This window comes from Palaemon carinicauda, chromosome 10 (assembly GCF_036898095.1).
Source record: "Palaemon carinicauda isolate YSFRI2023 chromosome 10, ASM3689809v2, whole genome shotgun sequence".
NCBI lineage: Eukaryota > Metazoa > Arthropoda > Malacostraca > Decapoda > Palaemonidae > Palaemon > Palaemon carinicauda.
The window spans coordinates 115291902-115305499 of record NC_090734.1 but is presented as its reverse complement, the minus strand read 5'-3'; the positions used below and the strand labels follow the sequence as shown (position 1 = coordinate 115305499).

At 40.7% G+C, this 13598-nt stretch overlaps 1 protein-coding gene across 10 annotated transcripts in view; it reads right to left on the bottom strand.

Annotated features, from left to right (window-relative positions):
• Nucleotides 1-254: 254 nt before the first annotated feature.
• The window catches only part of Grip (Glutamate receptor interacting protein), a 54870-nt gene continuing 41526 nt past the window's right edge, over nt 255-13598 (bottom strand). For 8 of the 10 annotated variants that reach the window (XM_068381694.1, XM_068381698.1, XM_068381693.1 and 5 more), the window contains exons 14-18: nt 6157-6324; nt 5302-5415; nt 4203-4439; nt 2372-2544; nt 255-1733 (exon numbers count right to left, since the gene is read on the bottom strand). In XM_068381694.1, coding sequence (XP_068237795.1) covers nt 1458-1733; nt 2372-2544; nt 4203-4439; nt 5302-5415; nt 6157-6324 — 968 coding nt within the window. In that variant the 3' untranslated portion in view covers nt 255-1457. The remainder of the gene's footprint in view (nt 1734-2371; nt 2545-4202; nt 4440-5301; nt 5416-6156; nt 6325-13598) is intronic. The other 2 variants (XM_068381702.1, XM_068381703.1) reach the window with 2 other exon arrangements.

Below are 13598 nucleotides of genomic sequence, written 5' to 3'. Positions count from 1 at the left end.
CTCAATACTTTTACATCTTTAAAACATCTATATTATTGATATAAAAATCTTTAATAATGACAGCACAGTGACGTCACTTCATTCCGGTGCTCCACAAATTAGTCTTGAGAAACTAGTCCTCTCTGAAAGATAACCACCAGTATTTGTGAAGTCATTTAGTATAGAACATTTCAAGATTCTTTTATTTTAAAAAAAATACCAATATCTAAACTTAAAAAAAAACACAGGGTAAGAATTAACTTCCTAAATTGAAATCCTTTATTTTCAAGTCTTTATTTTTTTTTACAAAAATACAATTTTCTGTAGAAGAGACCTCACAAAAATTGACACTGCTTCCATCTAGGAATTCACAAAATATAGTTATTCGTGAGAGTGAAACCGTGCTTACCGTACACTATTAAGAAATGTTTACATGACTAGGGATAAAAACATATAACTATCAATATTATGCATTATAAAATACTGCATATTAATCCACGCACTGATAATTATGTATTATTATTTACGAAGAATGGCTCTAATGCTATTGTAGTGTGTAGAAGATTTAGTCAACAACAGGGAATAACCAGGGGGAAGAAAAATCTGAATCAGAATTCTTTAAACTATACAATGGGGATGTTAACAAAGAATTTACGAGTACAATTCTAATTTGTGTGGTATAAGTATTCAGTAATATAAAAAATCTATTTCTTAAAATTATATGGTATGTACGATGCTGACGAATGCCATGAAGAAAATTTTAGTCAAAATTGCACTGTACAATAGAGACTCATTTGACCCCTAATTTACCGGTTCAGATGAAAAATAAATGCGGCTGCATCGATACTAAACAAGCACCCTGATAAATCATACACTAAAGATACGACCAAAGTCTTCACGTTTTCCTTGTAAGATAAATGCCACATTTTGATTTTCCTGAACTATAACTAAAGGTTATTTATATGAAAAATGTTATAGTAATAAAACTCCATATATACACCATAAGCCAATACCTAGTTCATGATTATATTGTTACTAAAATATTTACACATTTAATAATATATACTGTACTGTTTTATAAAAGGCACTAAGATACAACCAGTCACGTCGTGTTGAATTTCAAAGGGAAATAGTCCAAAAACCTTGATGAGATTCAATGAGCTGTTGTAAATGTACAAAATTATTTCTCATATTCTACATTATTTCATAGTAATCTGCTTTGGATTCTGTTAAAATAATAAGATGATTAATAATACTTCGTCAAAAGTACTTTAATGCGGTATATTAACATTAGTATTCGGTTAATAGGTTAAAGCCGTCCTTAGATTGCCGATATCAAAGGCATTGAAAAAACTTTGATAATAATACATCGGTAAGTTTGTTTTACCTATTCCCTTTACTCCAAACCTGACAGTCTGTAGTATTTACATTCTCGTTAGCTATGCCCTTGAATTCCATGGTATTTTTTAGAAGCGAGTTCATAGCGTTTTGAGGATTGTAGGAATAGGGGTGAAGGACGAAGTGACGGTCGAGTATGGCTCATTATCTTCCTCCAGCTCCTTTTCCCCCAGGATCTCCTCCTCTTCCCCCTCTTCTATGTCATTCCAAAGTGGGCAATTCATGTCGGAGGAGAAATCCAGGGTTGGGTTCACGTGGGGATTCCGGGAGACCACCAGCACCATCCGGTCACCGGCAGCTGCCATCAGAGGCACCGTGAGACAGCAGTCGAAGTCGTGGGTTCGGGTGTCGTTTACCTGAGGGGACACACCGGGTGACTTCAGACATCAAACTACAGTAGAATTGGGTGACTAGAACATTTCAAAAGTCTACAAGGTATGACATAAAAAAATACAGGCATTACCCGAGTACCATACTTTCTTTTGTGAAATTTTCTAAATATTACATCATAAGTTACTGTTGTATTGATATTGAAGTATTTACTATCTATATGAAATCTAACTAAGACCCTTTGCGTCAATAGGCGTAGGAGGAGGAGATGATGATGATGATGATGATGATGACACAAAATTGCCTATATTCTTACACGAGGAAAGCCATGTTCAAATTTAATGTACAATATAAAATAAATTAATGTCTGTAAGACACACTTTGATGAGTACATTGAATTTGAAAATGGTACGAATTTAATAAAATAAAACAAAACATTTTACAGGGAAAAAAAAAAAAAAAAAAAAAAAAAAAAAAAAAAAAAAAAAAAAAAACCAACAAGCTGGATTTGTATTCGTTAAAGTTGCATTCCATTTTGATTGACTAATTTATAACATTAACATGACATTATAAACAATATTCTTTTAACTGTAATACAGCACATCTGTAAGGAGGAAGCAGTTTTAAAATATGTTTTAAAATGAGGTAAACAAAGAATATTTACCTGTAGAATCCTGTCAAAAGGTTTCAGTATTTCAGACTTATCAGCCGGGCCACCTTTACGGATTCTGTTCACATAAACGCCTTTTTCATACAGTCCGTCCGAGACACTGAATCCAAAGTCCTCATATACGCGATCTTTTAGCAAAGTGACTTGGTAGACTTGCCCTCCACCAGCTGAAAATGAACATGTAGAGTAAGTTTCCATAAAACAACTAGAAACAAATGAAAAATAAAGATATCAGCGTACTACTGTAGACTTTATTTTGAAAAGTATCACCATTAAACATTGCTCAATACTGTAAGATAGTTTACTGTAGGCCTATATCAATTTCTAACTCAGACTTGATTATAAGTACTTATCTTTCACCAAAATAATTTGTAAAACACATTGCTTTCCTTGCTATATATTATAAAAGACTGGCAAATTTTGTAGTACAATATCTCCAAATATGGACGAGAATATAAAATAAGAGTGTAAAAGTAAGAAGAATAAGACTAACTTATTAAAAAGGATCTATAACTGCAATTAAAATTCCGTGAGGAAACGTCATCTATATTAAAATCAATATTTTTTTGGCAGTGTAGAGATTCAAATTAAAAGATAAGCACTGATAGTTTTACGATATAACAGATTTTTTCATATAAATAAGAAACATCAAGGGATGGAGCTAAAAGAGCAAATCTCGCTCATCATGATTCCAAAACAGAGGTATTTCGAAGCATGGAAAGTATATCAAATCTTCTGGAGTTATCACAGGAGAAATAGGTAAAATCAAGACATGAGTCGACTACAAAGAAAATCCTAATTTAAGTAAGGCTTTGAAATTCTTCATTGGATATATAATGAAGAACACACAGATATCACAAGTTTAGTAACCGTACAAACGAAGTTTGATATTAACGTGAATTTTTAGAAGATGAATTATATATGTCAAACTAGACTAAGCAATGTGTGTTCTTCTCGAAATAAAGGCAAACGATTGTCATATATATATATATATATATATATATATATATATATATATATATATATATATATATATATATATATATATATAAAGACAAGTAGTTGGAGGCTGAATTGCCTCGAGTTACCGCAATGAAAAGGCCATGAGAAAGACAAAATATTTAAAAGGACATTAAGAGTTTTACCAGACGGTCAAAAAGTGATAGAACTAACCTGGAAAGATGAACAGTGTTTATTTGTAATAGTCATATATTACATGTTTAAAACACATGACGTAATACGTCATTGTGGAAGTAGAAGCTAGCGTGAGAATTGCTGTAGTCAGACAAGATCATAACAGGATGCGATTTGCATATCTCAGCAATGTAACATTTTTATGAAGCATAAACACAAATACAAACCGTGTGAAAGAGTTGTGTCGCCACCGGATGCAGGTGTCTTCCTATACTAATGTAGAGTTTACATTCTGTGTTTAAATGCTGAGATAACTGTCTATACGATATCTGTGATATAGATATTTTAGCCAGTTCTTATCAATACTTCATATGGAATGGTCATCCAACCAAACCAGCTATACTCCTGTGATGGAGATGTTAACACTGTTGTTTTTAAAGAATAAACCATTTTAGTTACTTTGATTGACTTTACTTGAAGATGTAACATCCCAACAAACATACTCACTGTGTGTTAACAACAGTAGCACACTAATATATTTATTATTTTACCATGAATTTTACTCGACCAAGGATATGCATTCAAACCCATTGACTATCTAAAGACAGTTGCTTTTTATCATAATGTTAATATACTTTCCATTGAATTTTGACTATCTTAAGAAATACCATTGTAATGGCCCCTGACTTACGTGGAGGTGAAGCTGTTCTCCCATAAGTGGCCGTGTAAGTAAGAGCAGCATTGCTGATGGAGTAAATACCTTCTTCTTTTGGCTCTCCTTCCACGACTGCACTTGTGACAGTAACCATTGGTCGTCTTCTGTTTGATAGAGTCTGGCAGTGCGTTGTCTCAGCAGCAGAATTCCCTTCGCCATTAGGAACATCGCCATTACTTGTTATAGCTTCTTTTTTCCTCTGTATTCCATTGCCTGTCAAAAACAGAAATCAACCCGACTACTTCTCTGAATGACCAAACTTCCTTTCACTGATGCTGAATATCTTATTCTATGGGGTGGATAAAATACTGGAGACTCCGACGGATTTTATCAAAACAGTATTATTTAGTGTCATCCTTTACACCTTATAGCAAGAACACCACATGCAACAATTCATATTGAACTAAAAACGGGAATTGTCGAAAAACTTTATCAATTGACACATACAAGAGATATATAATGATTATACTATAGATATTATATTTTGAACTTGTCATAAACCCCAGAGTTATTGATTGATGGCCTGTAATAAGTCTAAAAAAAAAACTGTTATATTGCTTATAGAATATACTCACATAAAGTAAATACTATAAGTAATATATGGTTCTATGACAATAAAAAAACGAGTGGATTTAATTCATAGACTGGTTAATTTTACACAATTTTCTTACTAGGGAAAATGCCATATACCTTGGGAGATTAGACAATGTTTTGATTGAATCTTGAAGCACATGGTAATATAGCCTATTTGCAATGTTTACCAACAATATAAAAAATAGTTTTAAAAAATACTTTTAAGTTAGTCAAGAATATGTTGAGCAATTGTATGATTCAGTACAAATGATTTGAATAATTCTCTTTAAGTAAATAATTCATTTGAGCGTTCTATCTAGAAGGATAGTTGTTTAAACTTAGTCAAGAATATGTTGAGCATTTGTATGATTCAGTACAAATGATTTCAATTATTTTATTTAAGTAATGAATTCATTTGAGCGTTCTATGTAGAACGATAGTTGCTAATTTCACTGAAGTAGGAGAATAGATTTTGACCTGAGTAAGTCATCTAATATCACACCTGCATGTCCATTGGGTAGGATGAGCGTGGGAGATTGAGGTCGTTCCCGCAAACCACAGCTTTCGCTAATCTGGTTGAGGTCGGCAATCATCTTGTCCCAGTCCGTTTTATCCTCTGGCGGTCCATAAATAACATGCCTTAAACCTTAAAGACACTACTCCCCCTTCCTAAATCGCCCAAGCATACGGTTACTTATCTGACATATCCAAGTGTATGAGTGAGGGTACTGAGAATGTACAATTGACAACATCTTTGCAAACTTTTAAATTTCATGCATTGAAATTCCCGATTACAGTAAAAAAAAAACTTTTGCTAAAGAATAATTTACTGATACTGATGCATATTTTCATGCACTTGGTTAACATATTAAAATAGCAACTCATTTCATAAGAAAATAAGAAAAAAATCTACTGGGATTGGAAAAAAAATACTGGGTAAACTGGGAGAAAAGCATATTCATGAAAAATTCTTGAAAAATCTTTTTGAAAGTAATGCCAAATAAAATTGCTGTAAAATAAAGCAGGCGTCCAAGTAACTCAAGGGCTTTTTTTTTTTTTTCAGGCTAAACTCTCGTTCCTTTCAAAATGAAGAAGCCAAGCTAAAGGAATGGGTGAGTGCAGAAACGGTTACTGCAACTGAAAACATACAGCAACTACCTCTGTACAAAAATAGCTTCTCTTTCATTCAGTTTCCCCACTGATAGACCGTATGCTTTCAAAAAGATTAATGCTATAAAATCTATTGGAAGGTTCTGAAAAAAGTTTTAATCTAATATAAGCAACTACTTTTTCATGGGAAATGAATGAAAGATTCTTAGAATATGATGTACAGTAGCCCGACTGGGGATATTCATACCTGATTGACCACTGTCTACTGACGGTGGTGGAGATGGTGATCTCCACATATCTCTCGTTTCTTCTTCTGTTTCTTTTCTGCTGCCTTCGGCGTTTTCAGAGTCGCCATTAATGTTGGGTTCGTCTCTTCCTTCGGTACCTGCTCGGCGGCGTACTGTACTGCCGCAGTCTGTTGAATCACACGAGAAATTTGCATTTAGAATAGTGTATTACCCATTGCAAACTGTAAGAAATTTTAATGGAAAATAAATAAAAATGATCGAATTTCCACCAAAAGGGATGAAAATATTTTCCTTTCCTTTTCTCCACGAGATTCCGTATTGAAATTAATATAACAGGATTAACGATCTATAAATTATACTGTAACGTGAACTTGCAAAGTATTTACAACGTTATGTCTTCATTTCCTGTCAAAATGTAGTGACAAAAGGATTCAGTGTCCTGCCAACAAATATTTTCTAGAAATTAACTCTTCAATGGAATAAAAATAAATCAATAACATTACAAAATCACCATTCAATTACTAGATATGGAACAATTCACAATTACTCAAGTGATCATAGCAATTAGTAACAGCTTATCGGGTTGACCATGTAGGCTGCCCTTAATATGGATAGAGAAAATAAATTTCCTGGGCAAATCATTATGAATATTACAGAAAATTAGATACAGTGGGGGAAACCACTGGCCAATCTACAATACTAGACTGAATTCAGTTAGAAAGATATGATTTTATGACAGCTATTTGTTATTTTCTTATTACTATTGATGTAGTTTCAATTACAGCTCTCTATCTAATTGTGTTTTAAGTATAAAAATGTTATTTTTATTAATAAAATAAATTTTTGAATATACTTACCCGATGATCATATAAGCTGTCAGCTCTGCTGCCCGACAGAAAAACCTAAGGACAAAATACGCCAGCGATCGCTATACAGGTGGGGGTGTACATCAACAGCGCCATCTGTCGAGCAGGTACTCAAGTACTCCATGTAAACACAGAACCAATTTTCTCCTCGGTCCACTGGGTCTCTATTGGGGAGGAAGGGAGGGTCCTTTAATATATGATCACCAAGTAAGTATATTCAAAAATTTATTTTATTAATAAAAATAACATTTTTCAATATTAAACTTAGCCGGTGATCATATAAGCTGATTCACACCCAGGGGGGTGGGTAGAGACCAGCATTACATGTTTACATTATTAAGAGCTAAGTATTTTGTATTTCATTTTAGCAGTTATTCAAAATAACAAACATAAAATAAATAAGTACCTGGTAAGGAAGTCGACTTGAACAATTACTCTGCCTTTTTAAGTACGTCTTCCTTACTGAGCCTCGCGATCCTCATAGGATGCTGTGCGACTCCTAGGAGCTGAAGTATCAAGGGTTGCAACCCATACTAAAGGACCTCATCAAAACCTCTAATCTAGGCGCTTCTCAAGAAAAGAATTTGACCACCCGCCAAATCAACCAGGATGCGAAAGGCTTCTTAGCCTTCCGGACAACCCAAAAACAACAATAAAAAACATTTCAAGAGAAAGATTAAAAAGGTTATGGAATTAGGGGAATGTAGTGGTTGAGCCCTCACCCACTACTGCACTCGCTGCTACGAATGGTCCCAGGGTGTAGCAGTTCTCGTAAAGAGACTGGACATCTTTAAGATAAAAAGACGCGAACACTGACTTGCTTCTCCAATAGGTTGCGTCCATTATACTCTGCAGAGATCTGTTTTGTTTGAAGGCCACTGAAGTTGCGACAGCTCTAACTTCATGTGTCCTTACCTTCAGCAAAGCATGGTCTTCCTCATTCAGATGGGAATGAGCTTCTCGTATCAACAGTCTAATATAATAGGAAACTGCATTCTTCGACATAGGTAAAGAAGGTTTCTTAATAGCACACCATAAAGCTTCTGACTGTCCTCGTAAAGGTTTAGTTCGTTTTAAATAGAACTTAAGAGCTCTAAAAGGGCACAAGACTCTTTCTAGTTCATTTCCAACCAAATTAGAAAGGCTTGGAATAATGAACGATTTCGGCCAAGGATGAGAAGGTAGTTCGTTTTTGGCTTGAAAACCAAGCTGCAAAGAACATGTAGCCGTTTCAGATGAAAATCCGATGTTCCTGCTGAAGGCGTGTATCTCACTGACTCTTTTAGCTGTAGCTAAGCAGACGAGGAAAAGAGTCTTTAAAGTGAGATCTTTAAAGGAGGCTGATTGTAGCGGCTCGAACCTTTCTGACATAAGGAATCTTAGTACCACGTCTGAATTCCAACCTGGTGTGGCCAAACGACGCTCCTTCGAGGTCTCAAAAGACTTAAGGAGGTCCTGTAGATCTTTGTTGTTGGAAAGATCTAAGCCTCTGTGACGGAAGACTGCTGCCAACATGCTTCTGTAACCCTTGATCGTGGGAGCTGAAAGAGATCTTTCCTTCCTCAGATATAAAAGGAAGTCAGCTATTTGAGTTACAGAGGTACTGGTTGAGGATACTGATACCGACTTGCACCAGCTTCGGAAGACTTCCCACTTCGACTGGTAGACTCTAAGAGTGGATGTCCTCCTTGCTCTAGCAATCGCCCTGGCTGCCTCCTTCGAAAAGCCTCTAGCTCTTGAGAGTCTTTCAATAGTCTGAAGGCAGTCAGACGAAGAGTGTGGAGGCTTGGGTGTACCTTCTTTACGTGTGGCTGACGTAGAAGGTCCACTCTTAGCGGAAGTGTTCTGGGAACGTCCACTAGCCATTGCAGTACCTCGGTGAACCATTCTCTCGCGGGCCAGAGGGGAGCAACCAACGTCAACCTTGTCCCTTCGTGAGAGGCGAACTTCTGCAGTACCTTGTTGACAATCTTGAACGGGGGGAATGCATAAAGGTCTAGATGGGACCAATCCAGTAGAAAGGCATCAATATGAACTGCTGCTGGGTCCGGGATTGGCGAGCAATAATTTGGGAGCCTCTTGGTCATTGAGGTTGCAAAGAGATCTATGGTAGGTTGGCCCCATGTGGCCCAAAGTCTCTTGCATACATTCTTGTGAAGGGTCCATTCTGTTGGGATGATTTGACCCTTCCGACTGAGGCGGTCCGCCATGACATTCATGTTGCCTTGAATGAACCTCGTTACTAGAGACAGGTTTAGATCTCTTGACCAGGGGAGGAGGTCCCTTGCGATCTCGTACAACTTCAGAGAATGGGTCCCTCCTTGCTTGGAGATGTACGCCAAGGCCGTGGTGTTGTCGGAGTTCACCTCCACCACCTTGCCTAGAAGGAGGGACTTGAAGCTTTTCCAGGCCAGATGAACTGCCAGTAGCTCCTTGCAGTTGATATGTAACGCTCTTTGCTCCGCGTTCCAGGTGCCCGAGCATTCCCGACCGTCTAATGTCGCACCCCAGCCCGTGTCCGATGCGTCCGAGAAGAGAACGTGGTTGGGGGTCTGAACAGTCAGTGGCAGACCCTCTCTGAGGTTGATGTTGTCCTTCCACCAGGTCAGTGATGACTTCATCTTCTCGGAAATAGGGATCGAGACTGCTTCTTGTCCTTTCTCCAGTGAACAGCCAGGTGAAATTGAAGGGGACGGAGGTGCAGTCTCCCTAACGCAATGAACTGGTCTAGTGATGAAAGCGTCCCTATCAGACTCATCCACTGTCTGACTGAACATCGGTCCTTCATTAGCATGTTCTGGATGCATCCTTGGGCTTGACTTATTCTGGGGACCGACGGAAAAGCCCGAAAAGCTTGACTGTGAATCTCCATCCCTAGGTACACTATAGTTTGGGATGGGACCAGTTGGGACTTTTCCATATTGACCAGGAGACCCAATTCCTTGGTCAGATCTAGAGTCCACTTTAGATTCTCCAGACAGCGACGACTGGACGAAGCTCTTAAAAGCCAGTCGTCCAAATAGAGGGAGGCTCTGATGTCTGCTAAATGCAGGAATTTGGCAATATTCCTCATCAGTTTCGTAAAGACAAGAGGCGCCGTGCTTAGGCCAAAGCACAGGGCTTGAAATTGGTAGACAACCTTCCCGTAAACGAACCTTAGAAAAGGTTGGGAATCTGGGTGGATGGGGACGTGAAAGTAAGCGTCCTTGAGGTCTAAAGAGACCATCCAGTCTTCCTTCCTGACCGCTGCTAGAACAGACTTTGCCGTCTCCATGGCGAACGTCTGCTTGGTGACAAAGATATTCAGAGCACTGACGTCTAGCACCGGTCTCCACTCTCCTGTCTTCTTTACCACTACGAAGAGACGATTGTAGAAGCCCGGGGATTGATGGTCCCGGACTTTGACTACCGCTCCCTTTTCTAGTAAGAGAGACACCTCTTGCTTCAAAGCTAGTCGCTTGTCCTCCTCTCTGTACCTGGGAGAGAGGTCGATGGGAGTCGTTGCTAGAGGGGGCTTGCGCAAGAATGGGATCTTGTACCCCTCTCTGAGCAACTTCACAGATTGTGCATCTGCGCCTCTGTTCTCCCAGGACTGCCAGTAGTTCTTGAGTCTGGCTCCCACTGCTGTCTGAAGAATGTGGCAGTCAGACTCTGCCTCTAAAGGACTTGGTACCTTTCTTCTTGCTCCCACGTTTCCCTTCGGCACGAGCACCTCCTCTGCTGGAGGCTCTGCCACGAAAGGGCGGAATGAATCTTGACGCTGGAGTATCCATCCTGGGTCTAGACACGGAAGGCAAAGGGGTGGCTTTGCGTGCAGATGACGCAACCAGGTCATGCGTGTCTTTTTGAATCAAGGAGGCAGCAATCTCCTTGATCAACTCCTCTGGGAAAAGGCACTTCGAGAGAGGGGCAAACATAAGCTCCGACCTCTGACATTGAGTTACTCCAGCTGACAAGAAGGAGCAAAGGTTTTCTCGTTTCTTGAGGACCCCGGAAACGAACGAAGCCGCAAGCTCACTAGAACCGTCCCGTATGGCCTTGTCCATGCAGGACATAATGAGCAAGGAAGTTTCCTTGTCAGAAGGGGAGGTCTTCCTGCTCAACGCTCCCAAACACCAGTCCAAAAAGTTAAACACTTCGAACGCTCTGAACACTCCTTTCATCAGATGATCTAAATCTGAAGGAGTCCAACAAATCTTGGAGCGTCTCATGGCTAGCCTGCGGGGAGAGTCTACTAGACTTGAGAAGTCGCCCTGGCCAGAGGCAGGAACTCCCAAGCCGAGAACTTCTCCCGTGGCATACCAGACGCTCGATCTGGAAGCGAGTTTCGCAGGGGGAAACAAGAATGCTGTCTTCCCCAGGTGCTTTTTGGACTGCATCCAATCTCCCAACACCCTTAAAGCTCTCTTGGACGAGCGGGCGAGGACGAGCTTCGTAAAGGTAGGCGCGGATGACTGCGTGCCTAAAGCGAACTCAGATGGAGGTGAGCGTGGGGCCGCAGAAACAAACTGATCTGGATACAAGTCCTTGAACAGTGCAAGTACTTTTCTAAAGTCCAGGGAGGGAGGCGTGGTCTTGGGTTCGTCGATGTCCGTGTGCGGGTCGTCAAGGTGTGCAGCGTCGTCATCATCAGAGAGTCCATCGTCTGAATGCTGAAGAGGAAGCGGCAAAGGAGTAGGCATTGGCTGGTCAGCTGAGTCCGGCAGCACGGGTGCATGCGTGACTGCACTGGACGCAACGTCATGGAACTGTTGGTCAGTCTGAGAGCAGGCAACAACCATAGCTGCGCGGGGGCGCAAAGCGTCTACTCCCGACTGTATAGTCTGCTGTGGGCGAGTAGGGGTAACCACAGTGGGTTGCGGAGGTTGACGCACCGCGTCAAAACAAAACAACTTAGGTTGTTGTTGTTGTAACTCGCGAACGTCAACGGAGGGTTCCGTGCGTCGGCGAACGTCAACATGCGGCTGGCAAGGTACAGTGCGCATGGGTGGCGGGACTCTCACAGCTGGAGTGCGGGAGAAGGTAGCCTCAGCGTCAACTGGACGCACAACCGTGGTTGGTTGTAGGCTAACGGGTGCAGCGTCAACCTTCTCCGCACGAAAGTCCTGCATTAACGATGACAACTGTGTCTGCATGGTCTGCAGCAAAGCCCACTTAGGGTCTACAGTAGCAGGTGCGGCAACAGACGGTGTTACTGCCTGTTGCGGTACCGCTTTGCCTCTCTTAGGAGGTGTGCAGTCATCTGAAGACTGCAGCGAGTCCGAACTGACCCAGTGGCTACAACTGGGCCGTTGGACTTGCGCGGAAGGGACCTTGCGTTTGAGAGGTCGTGAGACCTTGGTCCATTGTTTCTGCCGAGAAACATCTTCCGCAGACGAGGAATAAATGGGCTCTCTCGTCTTCTTGTGGGTGGGGCGATCTTGGCAAGATACGTCCGAAACCACGGAGGGAACGTCTGTCCGCTGATTAAAGCCTATCAAACCCTTTGGTCGTACGACATTGCTTCTCCCCTGGGCTTGGGAGCTTGCAAGAGGTCCCGGACTGGGAGGACGACAGGCACGAACAGACGCACCCTCAAGCGCAACACTAACACTTTTCACAACACTTCCACTCACTAGGTCACTACCCACTGCACTCTTACCCTTCAACTCCCTGACGTCTGCCATGAGTTGGTTACGGTCACTCGCCAATGACTCGACTCTCTCACCCAGAGCCTGGATGGCACGCATCATATCTGCCATCGAAGGTTGTTGAGTGCTAGAAGGGGGATCAGGAGCAACCACTACAGGGGAAGGAATAGGTTGTGGGGCATGGGGAGAGGAAAAATCAACTGAGCGAGATGAACTCCTCCTGACTCTATCTCTCTCTAGCCTACGTGAATATTTAAGGAATTCGAGAAAATCGAATTCCGAAAGCCCAACGCATTCCTCACACCGATCTTCCCATTGACAGGATTTACCCCGACAATTGGAACAAATGGTGTGCGGATCGATAGAGGCCTTCGGAAGACGCCTTGAACAGTCCCTAGCACTACACTTCCTGTATTTAGGGACTTGAGAAGGGTCAGCCATCTTGAATTAGTCAAAGGGGAAATTCAAAATCTATCCAAGTCGTCAACAAATGATCCAAAATTCAATCAAAGAATGCAAGGAAGTATTGAAGATAACCTCTGCAAAGCGAAAGCTAATAACTAGAAATGAGTACCTCACCAAAATCTGTGAAAATCAATCCAGTAAGCAACAGCGTATTTAGTAGGTCTTGCCGGTGGCACGACAGAGAGAAAATTGGTTCTGTGTTTACATGGAGTACTTGAGTACCTGCTCGACAGATGGCGCTGTTGATGTACACCCCCACCTGTATAGCGATCGCTGGCGTATTTTGTCCTTAGGTTTTTCTGTCGGGCAGCAGAGCTGACAGCTTATATGATCACCGGCTAAGTTTAATATTGAAAAATGGAACTTAAGAAGGAAAACAATTACTTGGTAGCATCTAAAACTAGAACCTACTCTGAAATCGAGCTCAATGTGAGCCATTTTCTAATACTTCAAGACAAATCCGGTGTAAATATTGTTGAA